Below are 27,866 nucleotides of genomic sequence, written 5' to 3' on the forward strand. Positions count from 1 at the left end.
GTTGTTTCACGAAGTCGAACTTAATTTAAGATTGACTAGAAGTTATGGTATGCACTGGTTTCCCTGTTCAATTTCATTAGCCTAATCACCACTACAAATAATCATTTATGTTTACAGAATAATTTCATTGTTATTCATTTTATCTTGTAAACAATGGCTACATGAAAAAAAGTCTTCAAAATGTTCAGCTTTCATTAAAAATTTGAGCACAGCATATCATAATTTTTAGATTTCAAGTTCGACTTGAATTTTTCGTGAAAAACCTTCCCCCCCCCCCCACCCCCACCAGAATGGTCCGTCATTATCAATGGCACTAGGTAAGCATCCTTTTCGTTATTCTGCATTGAATGCATTGACATTGTGTGTGTGTGTGTGTGTGTGTTAACTTTGCCAAATACCAGGCCTGTTGTCAGGCGCATGTGTTGGCGGTTCCATTACAATTGCTCCTACGACAATTGCTCCCATGGAATATCTGCACGCTAAGCCAAATCCAAATTCTACCCACAAATATTACCCCTAACCCTAATCCTAATCCTAATCCTCACCTCAAACTGTGAAAGTAAGTGTATTTATCTGCGAATCTAATTTTCGGTGGGCTTCCAGACTTCTTCCTCTTTTTTTTTTTTATTTACGGTGCTTCAATTAATCTTTCCATCGATGTTCTTTTCCAGAGGGGTCCACATTCTACAAGTTCTGTCTTTTTAGTGGGTCTCTCAATTTTTTGCACTTTAAGCAAGGTTATACATGTACTTCATTTCGACCACTTCTGTTTCTTTTTTACTACAATGTATAATTACTATAAGGGCCTCAATTATTGTACAGTCTTTTCATTACTCAATGTTCTGTTTACCTTATTCTCTGTTACCAAAGGAAATGAAACATATATGTTTTGTCGAAAACTGAAATAAACTTTGAATTGAATTGAATTGAATTGAATTGAATTGAATTGAATTGAATTGAATTGAATTGAATTGAATTGAATTGAATTGAATTGAATTGAATTGAATTGAATTGAATTGAAAACTAAAACTAAGACCCTATCACAACCCTAATCCTAAGTCCTTGGAAAAACAAAGGCCGGAGTCATTGTCGCAGGAGCAAATGTGTCACCGTGTTGGCAAGCATCATTCATGAGAATTACTCGAATAATCATTACATCACAGATGCTAATCTCAGTGAATTTAAAAACTATAATCCCTGCTGGTACAAATTACCTTTTTTCCGCTCATGTGCAAACTGGCACAACGATCTGGCTTATTATCGCCTCACCCTACGTCTATGATTATGAGTTTCTATATAGTGACAAGAATACAAATACGCTCTTATCAAGAGTTGGGCAGTGAGTTAGCAACTTCGATAGAGCCTTATTCTCTTTTGAAAATGTTCATTTGTAGATCATCAGTGGAGTAATGATATTATGTTAAGAATCAAATCATTAATAGAAATGTCACTCCATAGGCAAAGCCGACGTGGATGAAGAACGGCCCACCAACCATCTTAATACATCCTGCTAATGCAATTATCATCATTGTTGTCCGGTGGCAGACCCAAAGACAAAATGTCCTAAAAGTTGCCAGTCACAAATTCATTTGACTGGTTATGTGTGATGTGTAAACTGTAGAATATTCCACCTGCCGAGACGCACTACCTGGTAAAACCCGCACCAAACGTCACGTACAGACAATACATGTACATAGCACAATCAATATCTGCTGGAATGCGACTTGGCACAGGTGATTTCACCTGCAACACCTGTGAAAAAGAACAAAGCATGGCCACTAGGAATGGATTAAAAAAGAACAACACGTAGGTCGCGTGGATCAGCTATTTAATTGGAGAATACCTCAGTCCGAATCAATAGACCTGTTTACTTGAAGCATAGCATGCATTATATTTATGGTTCTTTCCCCTGTTAGTGTTAGGACCAGGAAACGCCGTGCGCTGTATTCAATCCACCTGTACATAATACTCTTTAATAATAATGATAATAATAATAGTGGTTAATAGTCTTGTGTAGAGCACAGGTCCACCTTTCAGTGCTCACGGCGCTTCAAAAATGAAAAGATAGATATGTACATGCATATACAATCTGTTCAAACATGACAACAAAGAAGAAACTGGCAAACAACAAACAAACAATACCAAATTAAAAAATACAATATTATTATTGTATGCATGCATTGGTTGTACATATTATGTCCGGAAAGCCTGAGGCAAGCCTGAGCTAAGCTATTGTCAAGACAGGTCTTAATAATGAATTTATGCATGAGATTTGAAACTAATTTACTCAAACGGGATTTAAGTGCAATACACCCTATCTGCAATGTATTATAAGTCATGGGTGTTTCTTTTCCTGTAGCCTCATAACGAAGCATTTTCATTCACCTGCTCCCTCACATTAGCGAGCTTTAGATCTGCGTCGCGAACGCTAAAGACGACGATACTAGGCTAAAAATCGTGTTTTGCACATGCGTGAGGCAGCTCTTTTCATTGTTCAACCCGGAGGCCTCCGTCGTCTTGGCGTTCGCTTCGCAGACTGATCTAAAGCTCTGTTCCAAAGGCAGCTATTCACTCAGTTGTTACTGGGTAGGGCAAGACTCCGGCAAGTGCTGAGGTTGTTGGGCAACTTTTGTGAGCAAAACATGCATAGAACTTGAATACATTACCGAAACGGTCTATCCCGCACCGGATTTAAGTTGGCTTTAAATTAGATTTCCGTATATCACATCTCACATGGCATCATTAAGAAAAACATTTTCTTTGTACCAATCAAAACATGATTGTAAACTATATAAACATGTTTGTGGCTGAACCAATAGGAGAGTTGTAATGTGATGACGTCATCGTTTCTTCTTTTTTTAAGCTGCGTGTGCTGTTACGACTAATATCATTATTTCCTGCACACATGTGGAAAAGTAGAATTCCATTACTTTTTAATTTCAACTTCGATTAAGATGAAACATTTCTGATTTTTTGTTTATCTGAAATTACACTACCTATCAAAGTAAATACAAAAAACAACATCAACACAGAGAGACGAACATTCCCGTGCGACTCAAGGGAGCCGCCTTCTGTTACGGTCTACTTAGCGATAATCATTTCAAAACAAATTTATGGGTAATTCAAAACAACTGTCTCATTTGATTAATATTCTCTTAACATAACACATGTCTTTTCTTATCGTTATCGCATTGAGTTAACATCACATGTTTCTGGCTCACTCACGATTGCACTGTTATTTTAGAGAGAGAATCGCAAGTCTGTGCGCAACAAACTCCAAAACAGCCATCCCTCGGGAACTGACGTTTTTTTAATGTGATTACAGATAAACCATTAAGGAAGAGAGAAATTTCAATATCCTCCCATTTCAGAGCGTGTCCGTGCAATATCCACATTTCCGTAAACAAGTCTAAGGCATAGTATATCTTCTTCGTCGGCGTCCCCGCTTCCTTCGAAATCCGGCCTGGCTTCCCCGCGGCTGGTGTCGGAGCTGCCTGGCTAGCAGATAGTCAAGGTCTTTGCAAACTTGGGGCAAATGGAAGTGCAAAGCAGATGACATGATCTTCAACTTCAAGATCTCCCGATAAGGGAGAAGAGCTGAGAAAAGACAAAAAATAAAACAGCAAGAAAAAGAAGGGGAATGTGATGATTTTGATGAAATGAAGGGGGGAAATACAATATAAAGAACGACAGAAGAAAGAAAAAGTTTAGGAAAGTGAGAAGAGGATAAGGAAAATCATAAATGAAAAAGTTAAGAGATAAGATGAAAATTAGAAAGAAAAAAGGAGAAGAAAATAATGAATATGATGAAGGAGTAGAAATAGAAGTGATATGTGGGAAAACTTAAACTGCATGTAAAACAGCATACTTGATATAAAAGTAATTGCTTGTATACCCAGCCCTTTTTCTCATTTTTATAATTTTCAATACATATGAGTAGGCCTTGTATAGGTGTACCATGTACAAAGCTTTTGTATGTTTAAAATACTATGTTCGAGAGATGAAGGCGAGGTATACTAATATTGGGTGATGTTCGTTATTCCGAAGGTTCATGATTTCATACCATACAAATTCCGTACAGCTAGATGTTCTTTATCCGTAAATTAAATAGGGTTCGCTAATCCCAACGTTTGCGGCGTTAATTCCGAAGGTTCGTTAATAATGATAATAATAAAAAAAAAATAAGGTTCGTTATTTCAAATGTTCATCAACGTTTAATCCGAAAAATTGATTAAAAAAACGGAGCATGGAAAAACGAACCTTCAGAATAACGAACCTTCGGAATAACGAACTGCAACCCTAAAATTTGTACGAGAAGAAGAACACCATGGATTAACATGTTGTCAACTTAAGTGCGTGAGCAACGGGTATGGGATTCGAATTCGGGACCCCCTGGGTCAGAACCCAGAGCCTTAACCCATTTCACCTTATTTCTTCAATGCATATGACTGAAGTAGACATTGTCTTGTGTCATGTTGAAGTGAGGTTCAGTAAATAAAGATTCGTCTTTTGGGGACGGCTCCTACAGGTTCGTCGCATAAGAGGATTTTCACCTTTAAAAATGGATACTTTGCAGGTCGTGGAAATCAGACAGATTGCAATTATGCTATAAATTGACTGCTTTCGCCGTAGCAACACACGAGAGATAATTCTTCCCGTCTGCACCTGTGACTTGTGGAGCCACGGAGATGCCGGTCGTGAGTGGATGGCTTACGGAGGCGGGCCCGGGTAATTCTCCCCTTCCCGCCGACATTTCTCGCGAATACAGGACAATAACGCTAATTCGCAAATCCCGCGGATTTCAGATATAATTCGCTTGGTATCTGACACCTCGTACCATACCAGAGCCCTGTCTTATATGTGGAGATGTAATTGACTGAAACATAAGTCAATGCAGGGTTAGTCACCGGCCCACGATTTTACATTGACATCACTGCTAGAGTCGATTTCAACTCATACTTGGACTATTCAGGGCCCACCGTGACTCGCTGTAGGACTATAGACGCCTCCATGTCAGCCAAAAATGGAAATGATAAAGTGAAATTCTCTAGATTGTTTTCTTCTCCCTGTCTCTCTTTTCTTCTCTTCTCTTTTCTCTCCACTTCATGGTCATGGTTTTCATTTGACTATTGGTATATTTGCTAGAATTCCATCCCTTTTGCCAACGCATAGAAAACTAAAGCGCCGAGGTACATGTATCTAAGACACCACCTGTTTTGATTGGTGCACACATACATTTGGGCAGGACCTACAAGGTCATAACGCTGATAATAGGTATAACAATATCTTAGACCGTGGAATCATGAAATCCATTCTTATGAGTAGAAGATTTGATATTAATGACAAAACAATGTCCTGAAAAGGAAGAACCGCTTGGATGATTACCATGGCCAAAGACCAATTGAGTTGCCTGTTATGTCGGCTGACTACCTGTACCATACTGGTAATATGTATTCCTACATAGAAATAGGTATACATTCGTTAAAATTTATTGAATTCCCAAGATATTATAGTTGATTGATCTATGTCCTGTGTTTTACTGCAAGTATTAAACCAAGCTTCAAGTCTTTGGCTTTAATCATTCTTTCAGCTTTTGCTGTTGAAGACCCTCCCCTCCCCTCCCCTCCCCTCCCGAAAGGAATTTTCAAAGTGGCATAGAAACCGAAACTGAAACATAAATACAGACATGAAATAGAAATCATTTCTCCTGTTTATTGACAAGGTGTATGATCATGAATATTGTTTGGATAATGACCGCTCAATGATAGATACGAATAAATGAACCACTGGGCAATGTTTTGCCATCAATGAGACAGCAATGGACAACTGTCATTATATTCCTGATTGGTCAACGTTTTTCGGTGTTATGTGGCTATGGCTTCTGCTGGAAGTATCGATCTAAGATTAATGTCTGGTAGGTCCCTACTGAAAGGACTGTGAATCGCCAAGAGACAAGAGTTGATGGTTTGTTGATATACTTTATGCTGCAAGAAGTGTCTTCCACAAATTACAACTATAAGATCCTAAATCATCAAAGTGATAGTATTTACGACTACGATTTCAGGTGAGCTATAGGATGGTCCACCATTTTTTGCAGAGGGTCCCTTTTCTTACAACGACCTCTGCCAGAAATTAATAAATAAAAACTTGCACGCTCAATCACCTTACCCCACCCCTTCTCGCAGGTTGCTAAAAATCACAACTTTCCAGCCGAGATAGCGGCCATGTCCTTCCTCGTTTTAATGTCATCACAACACAAGCACGTTGGAAGGGGAAACACGTGGAGCGTTACCCTATATGTTTTCATTCTCGTCTGGTGCCAAAGATGCTAGCAGAAGATAAAACCCAGCTTTCTGCCTGTCTGTGTGTCTTCGAAAGGCAAACCAGAGCAAAGTAACAGCATACCGATTGTCAATGCTCCGATCCTTTGTTGTTTAATCTGAGATGGCAATTCTGTACTTTCGTAAACTGTAAATGAGTTGACCATCACAACTTGTGCTCCTTGTGGGACCCATCAATCAATGAATGCAAAGTGACTTCTGTTACGTCCCACATTTTTCTTGCAAATACTTTACAAATAGGCAATATTGATTATTCATGCTCATAGAGTAAATGATGGTGTTTGATAGAAATGAAGAGTTTGTTTGCAAAAACCGGTAAGTCCGTATTTGCCAAATGGAGATATTTGAGATTAAATGCCAAGAAAAAAAAAGAGAAAATTATAAGAAAATTTTTGCTTCTTTTGACCATAACTTCAAAAATGTACCTTTATATGTAGTGACCAATATATCATTTAAAAGGTATTATTTTGTACTTTATGACAGAGACCGTACTTCAAAATCTTAAAAAATGGACTTATCGGTTTTTGCGAACAAACTCTTCAAATAATCAGTCTTGACTATTGTATTGAAAAAGATGAAGCAACATAACATGTCTGCTCTAACATGACTGATATGAATATTTGGTAGCTATCTTTCTCACTGAAGTCAGTCGTCAAGAATGAATACATTTTCCTTTAACTTTGCGAAATTTTTACTCAATTTCAGTCTTATCACTTTAAAGGGGATGGCTTGTAACTGATCAGTGGAAATGCTGGGGGATGATTGTTCCAATCCTTGTTGGATTCATTTAAGAGTACATTATGTATCTATTGTTGTGTGAAAATTATTTGCTTCAGAATGATCTCATATTCAAGTAATGTGCAGTTTAATTATGTTAATGTTTCCAGGTTACCATGCCTGTATACAGTGACGGGTAATTAAACTGCACATTACTTGAATATGAGACCGTTCTGAAGCAAATAATTTTCACATTACAATAGATATATAATGTACTCTTAAGTGCATCCCACTAGGATTGGAACAATCACCCCCAAGCATTCCCACTGATTCCCACTGATCAGTTACTAGCCATCCCCTTTAACTTTTTTGCTGGCAACATAAATGATTGATCACTGCGCTTTGGTACACGGATAACAAAACATCTCCGTAATCTGGGCTTTCATAATCAAATGGTCACTTTTCTTTGAGAAGTCATTTTTTTTTCGATAACTCAAAGATGGAATACAGAATTATAAGTATTTTAGATAAAACCGAATCATAACTTACTATTTGCTTACTTTGCATCATTAACTACATTGTACTTATTAGTTTAACCAATGTGGACCACTGTAAAGCCTGATGAATATATTTCCGTCAGCTATTGCAAATATCTTGTGACATCCTAACTTCATGCAGACGCTCTCTAAATTTCCAGTTGTAGACAAAAGAAGTGGACTACTGCATTCAGCTAAATTGAAGAAGATAATTAATTATTTATAGAAGATAATTGATTATTGATTAAGCCTCACATTAAATTCTTGTACGCATGTATACTCCTCTTCAGTTTCGTCTGTCTCTCTGTCTGTCTGCCTGTGTCACTTTCTCTCTCCTTAAATTGTTTCTATAACCTTCTTTGTACTTATTTTCTTCTCTCCGAGCGTGCGTGTTTAACTCTTTCTGTGCCAATGAGTATAATGTACACTAATTTCACACACAAACTTACACTGTAAAAACATCGGTGTTAGATTTAACACCACGGGTGTTAAATCTAACACCGATCAAACTTCAATAGAGGACCACACCCACAGGTGTTAAAAATGCACTGTGATGGTGTTGAAAAGTGTTCACCTGACACTTCGTGGTGTTAATTTGACACTGTACCTGGTGTTATTTTGACACTGTACTGGTGTTAATTCAAAAATGACACCACATGGTGTTGATTTGATATTTGTTGGTGTTAATATCAATGGTTTAACACCCGTCCAGCTTCAATAAGAGACCACACCAGCTGGTGTTACTTTGGTGTAAATTTATTTTCACATTTTTTCAAAAATCTAGTATTTTAATGTAAAATTCTTGATCGTCTATAACAAGAAGTGCAGTTACTAAGAAACTCTTCAAAAAACAGTTTTATATTTGGAAATGACACCCGGAGGTGTTAATTTAACACCATAAATGAGCACCGAAAATTTAACACCAGCTCGGAGTTCACTATTTAACACCGGACTTTTTGCAGTGTATGAGCAGGTAATTAATGTGGCACGCAGAGGGTTAAGGGCCAAATGTGACCGAATTGTTTAATCACTCGAGAAGGGTTGGGCATTCTTCGGAACCTGGCGAGATTACAAGATACGCTGTAATAGATCTTGCAAAGAAATGCAGCAAAACATAACCTGTTGCAATGAGGGGGGGGGGATGTATACCATATCCAACACCCATGAATGAAATACGAAATGGGCAATCGATGAAATACTTCCATACTTGATTTAGTTACGGGTAATGAACACCTTTTAGTTAAGGCTCCCAATTAAGTCTGATGTGTACGGGAAGTTAGCAATTATCGCCGAGCGGGAAATCGTCTCCAGCCGCCACATATATAGTTGAGCGCACGTTTACGGAGCACGCAAGTGGCGAATAATGACACACATTCAACGGGAGTAAGTCCTATTTCTTTTCAGTTGGAAAATCCACTACGTTCACTTGCTTCCTGTTACGAGGCTGTACATGCTCAGTGCAACTCTCTTAATAAATATCTCTGTTCCACACTTTGCTGAGGTTTTTTTTTTTTGCTTGTTTGTTCTTTAAGAAAAATGGATGATATAAACTAAAGATATTCGCCTAGAGCCATCGAGTCCAAATTTAGAATGTCAGTTTATTTTGGTGATGATACATCGTAACATTTAAACCAAAATAGCTATAGAGATGACATGCTTAAAAAACACAAAAGCAAGCATGTGTAGAGTAGAGTTCAGTGTTAATGGTAACAGAGCCATGCCACGGGAGAATGATACCAAAACGAAATCCAGCTGTTATTGCTAATGAATTATTATTGCAAAGCGATTGAAAATTTGTCAATTGCACGAGTCAGTCCAGTTAAGGAGAAAACAAATATTGATATAAAAATGTCTCCGTCAAAAATGTGTGTCAACGGCTTGTATTTCTTTCCAAACTATCAAGCATGCTGTTCATATTACATGTACAAAAGAATGACGAAGCCATGGTGTATGAGTTTTCGGCAAGACATATGAAGACAGGTATATATGAATATATATATATATATATATATATATATAATATAAATATATATAATAACATAAATGAGAGTGAAGTCTGCTCTGTTACAGGTGGTCAAAGTATAGGGCTATGAGATATCTCTGAGAGACGGTGATCATAATCACAATTATTATAACATTCAGCAGTGCAGTGTTAACTGTTGAAAGTACGATTATGATTCTGATGTGAGGAAAGTTCAACCCGGTGCCCTGCTATGACGTCATCGCAAAGCTATATCAGGCTCGAACTATGAGTGGTGAGTATACGCCGATCTCTCCCAAAACCATTCGCGTGCAGCCGTCAGTTCTAGCAGAGCGGGCGAGCAACTGACTGTTCGTGTCACTAGCTCGGCAGTCCGCAGATAGAAGAGGTAGCACACGAGCGACGAACGTTCATCAACACAACGCTCCCGGGAACTCCCGTGGCTATGTTTGTGGTTTGCTCTGGATCTTCGAGGCAAGAGAGTGGATAATATTGCGAGTACAAAGCTTGGATTGCTCTACTCAAGATGTATTTTGAAGGCAGCGTGCTCTTATTGCTTGTAATCTGTTCGGCCAGTGTCAACTCACAGCAACAAAATGGATTTAACAGAGAACTCCCGCAGTTCAATAAGGAGCCTTTCAACTTTACTGCGTTCGTTGGTGAGACGGCCCGCCTCACGTGCTCTGTGTCCCACCTCGCGGGCAACCAGGCTGTGGCGTGGATGAAGCTGAATCCAACATCATCTTTCCTCACCAGCGGGACGCAGTCGTTCTCTTCGGAGCCAGGCAAGCTGTCAGTCGTGGGGGAGCACAACGAGGGCAACCTCCAGTTCGATCTCCTTATCAACAACATCACAGAGAATGATGCAGGCGAGTACATATGTACCGTCGTCGAGTTTGGCGAGCTCAACTATCGGCGATGGCGCCGCTCACAAACGGCCACCGTGACAGTGATTAAACCAACCCCTAAACCCACGTTAAAGTGCATCGCAGACCCTCACGCTAGTCACCTCCACTCCGGCGTCCACCTGCGGCTTGGATGCAAGCTGGATGGTGCCGGCCCACGAGATACCAGGATCAGCATGAACTGGACTAGGAACGAGAATATGGTGGTGTCGCGGACGCGCTTTGATGGCATCCAGTTTGGAGCTGGGAAGCCTTCTCCCGATTTGCTTCACGTGTTTAAAGTGACAACTCGAGATCAAGGCGATGTGTACACCTGTTCAGTGGAGTATGACCATCACAATGGTACGAGATGGATCACCGTCCAGGACCAATGTCATCTCAAGCCATTGCATGTGAAGCCATACTCTAACCTAATCCTATCGAGACGTGCAATAGCGGCTGTTGATGTAGGCCAGGAAGTCCGATTTGTCTGCCCAACAAGGACGCCAAAGGCAGCTGATCCAGGACTTCGGGCCTTCACCTGGAATATCGTCCCTACCATTTCACCTTCGCGGTTTCGCCTGTCGCACCATGGAGATGAGCTTATCATACATCGAATTCTGCCGGAGGACCACGGTCTGAAGGTCTCCTGTTTCATCCCGCCGATGACTGCAGGAACTTCCAAACGAGAACTTTACCTCCGAGTGCGACACCCTGATTCAGACCTCTTGTGGGAGCCGAAAATCCCCGAAGTTGTACCCTTTGGCCCTGTTTCTCTGGTTGGTTCTTCAACGTCGTCGACGGCGAATAATTCCAGAGCGTCATCCAATCAATCTACCACAAATTCTCCAGCGACTGAAACTCCCATCCAAGGGTTAAATGATAGTCTCACGGTGAATTCAGGGGTGCCGAGAGCGTATCCAATGTACAGCGCCGGAAACACGGAATTCCTCTTGACTCCGGACACCAACCAAACCCAGACTAACGAAACCAATGAACCTGTTGCCAGGGTTGGAAACCTCACCATCAACTTCCAGCTGATTCCGTCATCACTCGTCACAGAACCGAGTAATATTTTGTCTCCAATCTCCTCCTCATCGTCAGTTTCATCTTCGTCATCTTCGTCGTCCTCCGTATATTCGAGATCACATTTTGAAGGCGGTACTGGTGATACCGACGGCACTGCTGGTGACACGGATGTCGTGATGGAGGGCGGAGATCCTTTCGTAGATAGTCCAAGTTACCACGATTACCACTACGACATTGACCTCATCGGACAAAACATCAACCGAACCGCCATTGCCCCGAGTGATCTTTCTTCATCGGATTTCATATTCATCTTCGTTATGATCGCCGAGGTCATTCTCACAGTGCTCCTCGTCGTCTTGCTCCTCGTCACCGGTCCGGTTTGCTTCGCCTCGAAACGAAACAAGGATCAGGATGACACCAATGATACGGATGTCGAAAAAGCTGCCCCGCCTATGCCATTGGTTATCGCACCTAAGAAGGAGGCTTCGAACGCCTCCCACGGAAGCGAAGTCGCGATCGTGCCAAAGGACGCTGATATGATGACGAGCGATAAGGGTAACAGTGCACCGAGGTTGACGAAGAAGGAGGTACCAACCGTGGATATTACGTTGTCGTTCGAGATGAAAGGGCAGCGGAGGGAAGATCGTATGGAGAAAAGAAGTGTACCCACTGTCTCGGAATCAGTAAAGGACGAGCAAGAAAGCGATACCAGTACGGACGAGTTCACGACGTTCGGATATCCGAGGAGTGAAAACTCTTCGGAAGCCTAATGTGCAACGTCGTGATTCCTGACAATTAGATGAAAACCATTACACGCCAGAAAGTGAAAGTCGCATGAAAGATTGCTGTAATTAAGGCGATGTTAGAGGTATCCTTCCCGGTTTTCCTTGCATTTACCCCTGCCCTTCAGAAGGATAACATTTGAACGTGATCTTGCTAGTGGTGTGACATTGAGTTGATTGTGTTGGAATGAAAGTCTTCAGTTCGTCAGTCATCACTCATTTGTTCATTTTGTTTTGATTTGTTGCGTTTATTTTGTTTTTTCTTCTTTGTTACTCAACGATCATTGACATCAAATTTATTACCAATAATGACCAAGAATGTAGAAATCCAAGGAACTGTGTAAAAACCATGTAAAACGAAAAGTAACAACAAAACTAATAGAAATACTTTGCCTTTCTTTTCTGCCACCCCCCCCCCCTTCTCACTGTTTTCCTCTTTAATAGATTTGGGAAGACAGTATGTACAGAACTCGTACATAACGGCTTTGTATCGTGATAGGGCTTTGTGTGCCTTGAGGGTCAGTTTTCACAGAAAATCCCATAGCGCTGTACACATTGTCTAAAGTCCCTGGTACAGAATGGCAAAGGCTTCGTATTTTGCCAACCGTTGCAAACAATTTCGTATATCTCTTTATTATTCAAGAGTTTGGAGACTTTGTCATGTTCTGTGTTTTGCATTTCGTGATACAGCATGTATTACAAAATGTCTTCATTGTGGTCTTGAGAAAGGGGCCCCTTAAACAAGGAAGACTTAACTCCTCCTTTGAAGTAAAATTACTCTTAAGAAGCGCTTTCCACCTCATTCACACTTCAACTCGGCAATAGGGTAATCGAGGTCATATCCATTTTGATCGCACATCGGTGTGATTTTGATTTGTAGTTCTCCAAGAATGATTCAATTTTTTTCCAATGCGTTAAAAGCAATAACTTGCTGCAAAATTAAACTCTTCTGAATTCGCCATTAAGTATGACTGTGCGGGGACCGAGTCCAGCAACCCAACCAAGTCAGGCATGACTGTATAATTAAATCATGCGTATTGTTAACAGCATAGGCCTAAACATCAAAATATACAGACGTAATGGGAAACATTGCTTGAGCTATATTTGGACCCACTTTAACCGTCGTATCTTCTTCATAGGCAATGATTTTGAGACAAGAATATAACCAATATAGGGCAATTATGAACGATCATTGATGTCATCTTGTTATTAGTTCTTGTTCCATGTGGCCACGAGTATCAAGATAATTAGATTTCGTGTTTAAACACATCCAATTTGGGTAGAACAAAGAACCGATCCCCTGGGAGGACAAAACAGGAAATACTCGATTAATTGATATGATTAGTTTCATCTCAGAAAGGATGTAAATCATAACAATTCAAAAACAAGTCAAGGTTAATTGCAACTGATTGACAAATTGCCCTACATCGACGTAAATAAGCACTGAATTAATCAGTGTTTTAGTAGTAGCCATGATTTACGTCGATGTAGGGCAATTTGTCAATCAGTTGCAATGAAAACATCACGACGGAAGAACTTCATAAATTTGAATAACAAGTCAAGGTTAAGTTCCGTAGGTTCACTAACCACGGCAACTTCGCCCCCTCCCTCCCCGAAGAAAATATAAAACAAAAACAAAAACGGTAAAGTAGGGGGAAATAGCCTAAACTTATTAAGGATGAGATGTTGTTATTCGTTTTCTTGAACTTCCGCCTTGTCACGTTATCAACATTCCGTTTGAAGACGTAGTGAAAATAATTTCTGCTGTACAATATAAAAGCAATGTATTCCCTAGAATTTGGCCCATGACAACTCATGTAGAAAGGTCTGGCGTCGATATACATATCAATTTTCGTATTAGATAGATACAGCTTTTAATTCTCTGTTGAATTGACAAGGGAGAATGATAGGCTGGATAAAGTATTTTGATATGGGAATCAAGGAAAATAACAATCGACTAGAGTTGAAAGTGTCAAGTCAGCGAGGAAGCAAAAACATAACGTCAATCCGTAATTTGTTCCTTCCTCACCCAGGTGGTCATAAAGACCTAAAAACTTGAAGGAAGTTAAGAGAACAATCTGTTCAAGATCTATCATGTCATTACTTCTTTCCATTATCCAAAGACAGACCTACCGGTGTATGGCAATTTTACAAAGATTTTAGAAATATCATGATCATATCATATTGCCGTTGTTGTTGATGAGATTTGCGGGAACAGTCGTGCAAACTCTGCTTGACCTTAGAAGGGAGTCGGTAGCACAACCGTCTACGAGTGCACTATCCGGTAGAATTAATTGCACCCAAGCAAACAGCGCCGCTCGCGATAGTTACGCAGACAGACAGGTGTTACCCCGTGTAAGTTCGCTCATCGTCACGCTGGTAGGACGTTATGCCCGATGACAATGAGTCGGTCATCTCGGTCTCACCCTTACATCCGAATTATTTCGTTGGAAAATAAAAACAAAGATATCACTCAAAGATTAGCAGCAGGTTGGTTGGCCCCTCGATATCCAAGCTACAAAAGCTTGCCGCCTTAATGAGTGAATCACTTTTTAAGGTGGTAACAAGAGTGTCGAGCTTACTTACCAATGAAACGACACTGTCCTATTCTTTTTTTCTTTTTTAGTGCGACATCAACATTACTAGGTATTACCTCTATAGGAACATGAATATAATCATTTTTTACTAGAAGATCTAATTTAGATATCAAATTACTTGTACTACGCATGTGATGAAAAATGAGAACCTCATTTTATTCAAATTCATGAAATTCTTCCGTCGAGATATTTTCATTGCAACTGATTGACAAATTGCCCTACATCGACGTAAATAATAGTAGTACGCAGTACCCGCTGCATGTTATTAGGATTAGAAAGCTCGGTGGTCTAGTGGGAATGACGCCTGTCTTGAGATCAGGAGGTCGTAGGTTCGAATCCTGCTCGAGTACGTACGCCCATGATTTCTTTTATCATGGCTACTATAAAATACTGATAAATTCTGTGCTTATTTACGTCGATGTTGCAACAGATTTGTCAATCAGTTGCAACCCAGTTTTAGTTGTGGAAACGACGATTTGTTTCGAGAAGAAGTGGTTAGAGTTTGATCTGAATATTGTATTTGGAGAACAGTACAGGTTGACGATGACGGGACCACAGAATGCAAAATAACACCGACGTGCGAAGGGCAGCTAGCCTGTTCCAACTCTAATATATCTCGTCAGACATGAACTTTAAAGATAGCCCTTCCCTTTTGCATTCCTTCCCAAATATCGCAGAACATGATGTATTCTACCAGAATGACAAGACTATTGTAAATCTATAACATTTGTGTGATATTAGAAGGTTGTTATCCGTTAAAATTCAAATAATGCACCAAACGCTCACCGTAACGTATTCTGTGTACTAGGCACAGCTGCATACATTAATCCTCCTGTGGTTGTAATAATTATACTTATACTTCGAACAAAAGATATGCATATGAAAGCTGTCAGCTAGAAATGAAGAATTCACTAGCTTCTCTTACTTTGTTGTCGATAGCAAATAACAATACACCACATACATGAACTACACGTGCAACTAACTGCATCACACAGGTCTGTAAAGCTAGACTAGTAGTTTAGATTTGAAATTTTTTCGTAGTACGAAAAAAATATTCAAATCTTAACGGTCAATTTACTAAACAAATAAAGACCCTCTTGAGTTCAAAATTTACAGGAGGTTTCCAAATAATGTTTTCTTCAATACCTAAGTGTTCTCACCAATTTTTCAAAAATTTGCATGTAAAAGGGATTGGCTGTCTTTAAGGCTCTATCCAGGAGACAAACTTCTCTTTAGTGGTGTGTGAACAGTAAGAGGCCAGTTCTGGAAATGTCCTATTGAGGTTAATGCGATTGCTGCAAATACAAGGAAAGGGGACAATAGAGATGTTTTTATTTACAGCCTGATCCCACTTTTTGGTTGTGGGGGCATGCACTTAGATTTTTGCCAACATTTACATGGCTGGATCTGTGATGACGAAAATATAATCCAAGCATTTTTTTTTTTTTTTTTTGGTCACAGAAATGTTTTATTAAAAAGATAAAAACGAAAACTTTTTCAGGCTACACGCTATCTCTTGTCTCCTGTCACATTGTTGTACGCGGTAAAAGGAATACGATTTTTTTATAACTATTTTGTCAAGTGTATATCAAAGTATTGCTTTCTCAAGTATGCTCATAAAATGCAATGTGAAATGGTATAGTTATATAGGGTGTTAGAGAGACAGACAGATTTGTTTATTATCTCATTTATTTTCTGTTTCTACTTGGTAAACATTACACCTAATAAAAAAGTATTAAAGTGTTCTTATCATTACATAGCAGTTAGGAAATGGCTCGAGATTGTTGCCGCCGCGATAGCCTATATCAGACTTCGCTAATTTAGAATTTTTGTTCGTCACTGAATAATAGTAAAAAGACGTGAAGTTAAATTAACCCGTCGTACACATTTATCGCACATTAAAGTTATATTTTGCCTGATAATCTTTTCATCAGAAGAGTAAAAGGTTTTAATCCCGCCTGTGCGCGATTTATGTCTGAGCCTGCTCATTTTTGATGGCACAAGGAAAGCTGAGCGTATGTCTCTCATTTTTACGTGAGATAAGAGTCGTTATCAACGAACACGCAAATTGTAGGTTAATAGAACTCAGTTGTACCTAAATACGAACGAGGCAGCGCAGACGGTATTTCGTCGCGGGGCAGCTAGGGCGCGAAGTAAACCGCTCCATTAACGCGAATTTATTCTCCCGGATGGAATTATGACGTGATCGACATAGAAATGGGGCACAATCACCGCTGCACTGATAAAAGTGGCAAGGATTTTTCTACCCTGACATGTTCCGCTTTTGGAAACCCTCATTTGAAGGAAATCGAGACTGACAGCTCGGCCAGCGGTGATGTACAGTGGCTTATATAACATTAGGAAGCCTCTGTGTCATTGTCGGATGTGAGAAGCGTGAATCCTTTCACCTACCTAAGGTACTGATACTGTGATGGACTTTTCTCGTCACATTTCAACGACCCCCCCCCCCCTTGCTAATTCAGATACAGTAAAAGATCACGTTATATCATGACTACTTTGGCTCCAATGTCGTTCTGCTGCTACTTACCTTCAGTCTTCCTTACGGTTGAATATAGTATTGGATAAATAGACTACTTTACTAACAAATTCAACTTCATCGAATTTGATGCTTGTAACAAATTTTACGATATTACCGCGATGTATTATCATGTACATTTCTAACTATGTCTGATCGCGGGGGGGGGGGGGGGGGGTAGGTGCTGATTACGGTCTCTGTTAATGGAACGAGAGGATTTCATCACCCAATTTTCGACCAATAACGCTATTGCGACTCACGATGACAAAGCAGCTGAGCACCACGGAGTCACCGCACCATCACCCCGCCGCTCTCCGCACGAAAAAACAAGCAGGGTGTGGAGAGTGACAGGTGTGGAAAGGCTTCCTCAAAGCACAAAGCTAATAATAAACAGGTCGAAAATTGTCTGACCAATCTTTCCATGTAACAACGCATGGAGTACTGAGAAGTCTATACAGTCAGCATGTCTCACAAAGGAGGTACTCTTTAGTGTCACCGTCTGCGAGAAAAAAATTAAGCCAAATTGGGCACGGTAGCACAGAAAACTCGAATATCGCCAATGTGCGGAAATCCTTTATCCACCCCATGTTAAGTCGAGTGGAATAAGTGAGGCATGGCTAACAAACAGAGCTGTGAAAGTTTCACTAAATTAAGCGGGTGAAATAAATATAGAATTAAGGTAACTTAGAATTCCACATGCCTTCACGGACGGGGATATCGATCACAATCTCTATACTCAATTTAGATGAGATGGTGACGTTATTGCCTTACAAGGATGATACCCAATAGTGAAAGCCATAAGCCTGTTATTAATACAAATGCAACATCTCATTGATTGTGCTTATCGAACATCCATTGCACATAATGTCCATGACACACTCCAAATTTATTCTTTAAACTCATCTCTATGATAGAAGCTCTGAACTCCTATTGCAGTATCAGGAAGGCCAGTGAAAAACTAAAATAACACAAAGGACGCACACATCAGTATAGATAAATCATGGTCAGAGATACTTATACCAAAGAGGTTGCGTTATCGTCCAACATTTGTTTTAAATTTCCTGTGTTATGGTGGGCCATTGGCCGCAATGTTTACAAAAATAACTGTCAAGGGTAATGATCGTCTTCCATAGCCTGTCCGATTCAATTATGACCCCGGTAAACTCCAACAAGTGTAGACATCCTGATTAATTCTGTCTGTGTTTCGTAAGGGCAAAGATCTATTTTGTGCATAATTAGTTGAGTAAAAAGTTTCTTTTCAAGAGCGGAGATAATTTTTTTAATCCCTTTGGGCAAGGAAAAGACCTTGATTTGTTTTAATAACCCGATCTTCCGTGAAGTGTGGATGGCGGTTTGGCACTGGTCATGCCGGTCACAGGGTCAAGCAGTTTAAACGTTTGTTCCAAATTCGGAAACACGATCATGAGGATGATAGATGTATCAATGACAATTTATAATGCCACATCGACGAGGAAATTACTCACCTACCAATGACGCAATTGAAATAACGTAGGCTGTGATAACCCCTGTCCACACTGCATAATGAATGGATAGGTGTGATGACAAAGCCGCAAGAACACGTTCTCACAGGGGAATATGTTGTTTCTTTTGTAATAGGCCTCTAATAGATGCAGAAAGAAGCCAAGATATGGCTCACAATTAAATGAATAAGTTGTCTTCCTGTTTGTATCTCCCTCTAAGGTCAAGAGTGACATTACGTGAGTTGATACCTAAGTAATGATATCAGTTTCTATACCCGTCTCAGATTGACATGCACGTCTCACATGAATGTTATGTGATAGACTCGTGGATATGCTATGATAGAGCACACCATACCTTTGTCTTTGTAACGCTGTTTTCATCGCACGCCCCTGGAGTAACGACAGAGAAGTGTGGGGTAGGTTTAATTCGTAAAAGCCTTGTACGTCTTCTTCGTCACTACGTGGTCAGGGATCTAAATGTGGCACCTTGATAACGTGTGCTGGGGTGCCTGAACTCGAAGAGTATTAATATTTGTGGAATCTCTTTTTGTCATTGTTGGGCGGGATGATTAAGAACTGATGCGGAGCATTCCTCAAAATACTCAAGATGGAGGGAAATTTGGTCCGAAGTTTCGTTAGAAATCTTTCCAACGCACGCACTGAGAGGATTAACTCTGCGGTATAATACTGGGTAGGATTAAGCACGTTGGCTCCTGCTTTTTAGTCATACCTGACAGGTATTCAGGGATTCAAGTTATGGCTAGTCACCGGCCAGGAATACTTTATTTTCTTTTTGATCCACAATGTAGACTAGAAGGAGGAGGAGGAGGAGGACGACGACGACGACAACCAAAAGGAAAAGGAATGAAAATAAGAGAATGATGATGATATTCATGACACCATGTCGATTAAAAAGTCATGAAAGAACCCCACCCCCCCCCCCCCACCAAAAAGAAAGAGAGAGAGAGAGGAGTACATGTATATTATAACAGAGGATGTCATTCTATTAATCGTTTCTTACGTATTCGTATATTTTTTGTTACTGCTGTTTTCGTTTGTTTGTTTGTTTTTTGCTTCAAACATCTTTAGAGGCTCAATCATAACCACTGGTTACCATGACAACGAAGAGAATTCACCCTGTCGTTTCTCTATTGGGCATTCATTATCATTTAATCATGGAGACTCAACAGAGTCGTATCGTTGCCATGAAAAAAAAAATGATATAAAATACATTTTGTATCTCTCTCTCCTTCCACCGCAGACATGTCAATTTTTATTTCCGGGAAGGCAGATAACTTTTTAGATACAGTATTATTATATCATGAGTATGGAGCCATTTTGTGCGTGTAAAATGTGACCCTGGGTATCACTCAGCTCATAATGCAATTTTAAGGTCAACCTTTAAGGGGTGATGTGTTTGAGCATCTCTGAATTTCCAGGATCAACTGAGAACGAAAATACATTCATCCTTCCTAAGATAAGTGCATAAGAAATATGAAAACAGCATCAAATACTTGAACTTATCATGATATGTGCATGTTGTTGTTTTGGTTGTTGATTGGTGTTGGTTGTTCTTCATAGCTAAAATGTTTTGTTACAAGTGAGTGTGTCCTCTTTTTTTTTTTTTTTGTTTTGTTGAGTCTTGCTTACGATTTACAGCAATCTATTTCATTATTTGAAAACAGTACCCATGATGCTGAAAAAGTGGACAATGTAAATGTAGAATGAGAATTAGATTTGTCTTTCCCGCTTATTTCAAAAGCATGGCCATTCCCAAGATGCTGTTTCATTAAACAAAAATACATTGTTTAATTATCTAAATTTACGTAGATCGTATTCCATGACGGCAAGTGACAAGTTTTTAAGTCGTGTGTATCTGTATCGTGCGTATAATGATTGATTTTTTTTTTCATTTGTCTCTGTTATATGACTCTCTATACGTTTTTGTTTATTCGGGTTATATCATGGTTTCTTGTTTAAACAAAAGTTACATTTTATAAGACGACATGTACAGCATTTAATCTATTTTCTATGCTTCAAAAAGAGATCACACTAAATTTAAAAACATACTGGCGATGCGATGATGTATTCATATTTTTATATTCATTTCCAATGAAGAGTTTTCTACTTGCTTTGATATGTCTAGCTTAAATGATATTCTATTTTGTATAAATAAACCTACTTGTATATGTTGAACCCTTGTATATATTCATCTTGATAAATTAAACAAATGGAAATGAAAATGTCAAGTGTGCTTTCTTTTTTTGTTTGTTTCCTGCTATGTGTTTATTGTATTGTCGGTGTGACTGTGATGAATATATTAAAGAATAAGATATTATGTTGTTGTTTTAATGAAACAAAAGAAAGATTAGATATTAAAATTCTTAAGAATGATAAAGGTTCCATAATTGTATATAATGCTTTAAGTATTTTAAGTCAGGTGATGATTTTTAAAGTATTTTAAGTCAGGTGATGATTTAATGACCTCACAAATCTCCCCCATTGGCTTGCTCGGAAAGTTTCGCTAAATTTCCATCCTCAGATGATTCTAAGACGACATTAAATCCCCCGCATTAAGTTATTAGAATCAGAAATAATTTAACAATATGATATATGATATGTATATTTCCTATGGTCAATAGTGCCATGATGATACCGTGGTTTATAACGTTAACTGTAATCTAATTTGCATGGATGTGGATGTGACATGCTATCACTATTTTGCAAAGACAGAAGTAAGCTCTGAACCCCGTAACCTAAATTTCTTACTTCTGTTCGAGTCGAAAAAAAAAACATTTAATATGATTTGATTTTGCTTTCTGTGGTTTTTTTTTCTCAAATCAAGATCAACTTGAACAGGGACTACCATTTGACTGTTACAAGATGTCCTAGTTTCTGTCCCGAAAAGATGCAGGACCCTGTGACACATTTTTACGGGGAGATTCCTAATTTTGATATCAAGTTGTCGAAGAGTTTCCTTGATGGATGCTCATCAGGACACCCCTTTTTTAACTCTTAAGGTGAATTCACGCCGGGTCGAGGGTGGGAGGAAGGGGGAGATATGGGAGCCCAGGAAGTGTCTTCATTAAACGACCTTCGGCGGGAGATCTCCCGCTTCGAGACCATTAAATTTCTCAAAATCTGCCCCTCTATCTCTTGAGTTTTAATTTCTCCCACTCTATAGCTGTGTGTCTCCCGCTTAAAGGAGATGGCTAGTAACTGATCAGTGGGAATCATTGAGAATGCTGCGGGATGATTGTTCCAATTTTTTGTGGGATTCATTTAAGAATACATTATATATCTATTGTTGTGTGAAAATTATTTACTTCAGAATGGTCTCATATTCAAGTAATGTGCAGTTCAACGTTTCCAGGTTAACATGCCTGTACAGTGTCGGGGCGATGGTTAACGACTCGTTAACAATGCTATTGATTATACTGATTAACTTTTTTTTTACCCTGGTTGTTTCTATCCCTAACTCACATTTTACAACCGTTTCGAAGCACTAAAGCTGGGTTTTTGTTTCATCTGCAAATGGTAAATAATGCCTTTAAAGCTGGACCCCGGCCGCAGGTTATATCGAATTGCTTTTCAAGCTCGTGACTGTGCGCTACTCGCTCATTGTGCGTTTGTTTGCGCAATCAGAGTTTCCAGTTTGCGTTACAGGGGGTTTGAGTCTCTGCTACCAATACCAATAGGAAACCAATTGTCTATTTTAGCCTATAAAGATTGAGGGAATCGGGTGTGCCGTGTATCATAACCACAGAGGAAGGATATTTTGCACTTTGGATGAAAATCCTAAAATCTAAGCGAGCTGGGAGAGAACTAAATAAGGGATAATTGGAAATTGGACTCGTCATCCTGAATAGATTCTTTGCTCTATATTGCCAACATCTTACTGATTATAATCATAACTTTTGCTATGATAATAATAATAATAATAATAATAATGATAATAATAATAATAATAATAATAATAATAATAAAATAATAGCAACGATAATAACAATAATAATAATAATAATAATGATAATAATAATAAAAATAAAAATAATAATAATTATCATTATCATCATTATTATTATTATCATTATTATTATTATCATAATCATCATCATCATTATTATTATCATAATCAGTATCATACTTAGGTGGTGCGGTAATGGAGCCATGAATAGAATATGCGATGATGAACAGGAAACTACATATATATCATTTTGGATTTTGTTTTGTTTTTTGTTTTTTGTTTTTTGGTGGGGGGGGGGGAGAGGGTGAGGTGTTAATGGGGTGAGAGCGATTTGATATTTCATAGCCTGAGTAACCGCACGTGTTATCTCTGCACATGCATTGACAAGTGAAACGTAGACTTGTCATATTGTTCGATCATCACTGATCCACTCCAATGCCCATTTATCAGAAATGAGTGGAACTTCCGACTCCAATTATTGTGGCCCATTTATTCGGGAAACGGAAGGGGGGCTTGGGATATCATATGCAAGCGAGAAACGCAAACGGCTCATCGATACATACAGACAGAGAGACAGACAGACATTTCACAAACACACATACACACACACACATACACACACACACAAACATACTCACAAAGCAAAACAAAATCATGCACTAAAGATATGAAAATGCCGAAATTAACGGTTCCTCACACTTAATTGGTATAATCATGCAGAAACATAATAATATGATCAAAGTTTACGCCTTCTAAATATCTCTCGATTATTCATTAGGCTACTTCAGAACAAGAAACTTTAGGGATTTCCTTATTAAACTCATTCATTACTTTAAACCCAAAGTTCATTCCTAAAAATCTCATCAAATGAAGTGACAGCAGGCATTTATTAACTATTAAAGAGAGGTTAGTCTTTGTGGCGAATACAGAACTACATTTCATGACACACACACACACACACATATATTATATACAGTATATACATATATATATATATATATATATATATATATATATATATATACAAATTAAAGTGTAAAACAGTCATTTGACTGATTGTCTCTCTTTGCATGACTTCGTAATGGGTCTCCAAATACGATAGCCAAGTTTCTATTTAGGTCGTTTTTATAATCAGGCATATTTAATTTGATGAAAGCAAGAGATTATTAAGCAGAGGGTTGAAGACTAAGGTATGAGTTTTCGTTAGTTTATATCCCTCTGTACAACAATTCAACAATTCTTTACAATTCATATTTTTCTCATGCATTCTTGATTTTATGGGGGGGGGGGGTGAGAGCTTAATCGTCTCTCCGTTGCTGAACAGTCGCAACAAAATCTGTAACGGACTCACATCAGAGAGACTCTTATCACTGCAAGCCCTCGTACAACACACTGTTGACCGACCACGCGTTATAACAAGCAAAAAAAAAAAAAAAAAAGCGAGCAGACCGTGAGCCTGTTATTGGCAGGAAGTTTACGGGGGCAAGTGTCTCCTGTCTGCGACGACAGACGGGCAAGCAGGGGATAACCACAGAATACACTTTAGACGTACCTGAAAGGATAATTTACCTGAATAAAATGAGAAGCGTACATGAAAATGACAGTAGAAAAACAACAGAGCTGTAATTATTTGACCAAGATGTGACAAGTCAGTGTAAGATGTGACATTCCTACTGGAAAGAAAGAACACAGTGTCCCACAGTGTGTTCACATAGTCGACTTTTTGAAAAACGCTCGAATTTAACAGTGTGAACATGATATCACACTGTGATGTGGTTTTCATAGAGAGTTCACGTAGTAATGCTTTGTTTCACACTGTGAATTGATGACTCACATTGTGTTCACACCGTTAAAATGCTCGAATTTAACAGTGTGAGGAGATTTCACACTGTGTTTCACACTTTGTTTCTCACACTGTGGGACACTGTGTTCTTTCCAGCGGCGATATTGTGCTTAATTATTAGACAAACCTTCCACCATTTCTTATTATGAGATGCTTAAAATTCTAGCTCCTTTTTACCAATGTTTATTGTGTGACTCTGACATTACATGCGGTACAAGTTTTATTTATTACTTTGCAAGTAAGAACAAGAACAAATAACACAATGAAACTCGCGATTTTCCATGGAGGGCACGACGATATCAACTTGATGTATATTTACCTGCGTCGTGGCACGAAGACAGTTTTCATTCGTCAAAATGTGATCCGTCATAATCTTAAACTTTATAAGGTTATTAGGCAACAATACATACAATGTCTGCTACAAAATTCAAAGTTTGATACTTAAACTGCCGTCCGTATTCCAAAGTCTACAACCAGGAAACAATTTGAAGATCTGCAAGAGTCTATGTTTGACGATAAATATTTAGTAATATGCTTTGATTGGACCTATATAATCTCTGTGTATATCATGCCAAGTCTTCTCTTACCTTGATTACGTAATCTTCCAAGAAGACTTTTCTTCAGATCGTATACGTTACCATTTTTTTTTTAGTGTTTCTAGGCTTTCAAAAATACAGTTGGACAAATTAAAGTCATTGAAAAAGTTCAGCGTGTAGAGAATACGAGGACATCAAATCGAAAAATAATGTTCTGCAACTTTATTGAAGGTTTGATTGTTGATTGCCGGTTTAAACAAAATGTGATAAGACTGACGTTTTATACAAAAATCTTCGCAATAATTATGACGTCATTGTCACGTGACCAAGATGCCTATTTTAAGATAGCCTGGAGACGCAATGTCAGATGGTTGTAGAGAGGTTTAACCACGCGAACTATTTGTGATGTTTGTGCTAATGAAGTACACTGCAACGAACATAATTCTGTGGTTTCATGCACTGTTCTTATATACTTGGACTATGGAGGTACATAGCTCTCCATGCTCATTCGAAATGCTCTTCTCTTCAGGAATATTCCTCGTACAGACTTAGGTGATAATGTGCATAAATAGATGAATACACAAAATACTTTCAACCAATATCTGCGTCTGTATAACATTTTTTATTTCAAAACTTTCGGGTTTTCATGGTTATAGTCTTATTTGAGTCAGTCATCAGTCCAAGCAAGTACCCTGTGAGGGATAAACCTGAAATACCCTCTCAGGGCTATTCAGCGGCTCAACGAAGCGTTGCGATCGTTATCTCTATTCTCATTGCCGGTCGTTCCGATTTATGACTGGAAATTCTGCGGATTTTGCTGGCTCGTGCGAGCGCTGCACGCTTGCAGTGAGCTGGGTGGCCTTGTACACCCACATGCAGGCCGGACAAGTCGCAGCGTCACATACCAGCCGGGGAGATACCACACACAGTCTTCACATCCACCAAGTATTGTAATAACCCGCGCTAAGATGGTTTCAACAATTTGCACAAAACGAAAACCACACTAAGTGCACATAGTCGTTGCATGATGATACCACGAAAAATAAGCAAAATACACAGTCCCCCCCCCCCCCCCACACACACACACACTCACGTACGCATACAAGCACAAGCACTCACGGAAAAAACAACAAGGGTGTCAACAACATCAAAAGCAAAAACAAAACGAAAACTGGCATCATTCAGAACGTGTTGATTTCGAGTTTCAAGATACATTTGTGACTTGTATCTTGAGAATAACGTATAACCATTTTTTTTCTTTTCAAATCATGTTCATGATGTATCAATTATTAAATCTGTATTTAATAGTCACATCCAGTATCAAAACGTACCGCTCTGTGACTGAGAAAGCAGCCATCTGCAGTGTGGACATATTAATATATACGCATCTATAATATAAGAGTAAGAACATCTTCTATAGACGATCAAACGCAATTTCAAAACCCAGTTTTGGCAACTGAATGGATTTCGTTCTCCTACCTGCCCGTGGCCGGTACACTCGCCGAACTGTAAAGACGCGATGGTATCACACATCTCCTCAACTGGAACTACAGCTGTATTTTCAGTTATGACACTATCACAGTCCCAAGTAGATATAACACAAAACGCCATCTTAGTCTTCAAAAAAATGTTATCGATGCAGTCATGACAGCGTATATTCCATACCATCAGGGAGGTGGAAAGAGATTTGAATAATTCTGCCTAGTTAGTGCACAGGGATAAACTGAACCGTGTATGGTCTCAGTGGCAGCTAGCTGACTGGTATCGAGGAAACCCGACTAAGGAATTAAGATAAAAACACAAAAACAACATTACTCCCCCACCCCCACCGGTTGATTAGGGCCTGGATGGTATGTGTATGTGTTTCACAGTGATTTTCCACAGCAGACACTCTGCCGAGCGAGAGTGCAATGTCACAGCACTTTCTCAAGATCGACGCAGGGACGTAATCAATGCACATTTGATTTTTCTGATAAACTGCGTTGATACCATCTTTTAATGTCCCTTGAAGATCATACTATAAAGATGTAAGCATTGATTTCATCCTACATAATGTGTTTCCAAAATTTACAGTTGTGATTACATGTACAGTATATCGAATGTGAGATGAGCGAGCTTCCTTCGTACAGCAGCCAACGTTAGCCCACGAAAGTGGCAACCAAGCAAGCAAGGCGAGCCAGAGAGCAATACGATCACCATTCCACGTGGGCTAACTGCACGGAGGCACGCGGTGTGCGCGCGTTTTTCTGTTTCAGTAGCGATAGCCTGAAAAATTCAGGCCGGATTGAATGAGGCTAAGGGGACAAAATTTTCGAACATGTTGTGCTATGACAGAGAGCGTGTGAATTTTGCTCCCCGCGGATTATCCTTAAAAAGGGTCTATGAAAGGAAAGACTAATAATCTTCTCTCTAAGGGAAAACGAGCGCAATCCGCGGGGAGCAAAATACACGGTGTGTGTTTAAACACACTCATGTCGAAGCGGTTTTGTCGGTTCCCATAGACTTTACACGTGAAGGCGATTCTCTTGGCACTGAGCCAAGTTCGGCGAGCTCGCTCGGTTCTCCCGTTACCCTCTATAGGGTATTTCGGCGTTATCCTTCACAGGGTAGTTGCTTGGACTGGTCATTGACAAGTG

At 39.3% G+C, this 27,866-nt stretch overlaps 1 protein-coding gene and 1 non-coding gene across 2 annotated transcripts; both read left to right on the forward strand.

The window, feature by feature from the left end:
- Positions 1 to 10,101: 10,101 nt before the first annotated feature.
- Positions 10,102 to 12,258, forward strand: LOC139726867 (uncharacterized). The gene has a single exon (XM_071637860.1). It carries the CDS (start codon positions 10,102 to 10,104, stop codon positions 12,256 to 12,258), a length of 2,157 nt encoding a protein of 718 aa, XP_071493961.1.
- Positions 12,259 to 15,145: 2,887 nt separating this feature from the next.
- Positions 15,146 to 15,218, forward strand: Trnas-uga (transfer RNA serine (anticodon UGA)). The gene has a single exon. It is a non-coding gene; the product is annotated as a tRNA-Ser (tRNA).
- Positions 15,219 to 27,866: the final 12,648 nt, after the last annotated feature.

Source organism: Diadema antillarum, unplaced genomic scaffold, assembly GCF_040938485.1.
Source record: "Diadema antillarum isolate AM-2024a unplaced genomic scaffold, OU_Dant_1.0 seq00000103_RagTag, whole genome shotgun sequence".
NCBI classification, from domain to species: Eukaryota; Metazoa; Echinodermata; class Echinoidea; order Diadematoida; family Diadematidae; genus Diadema; species Diadema antillarum.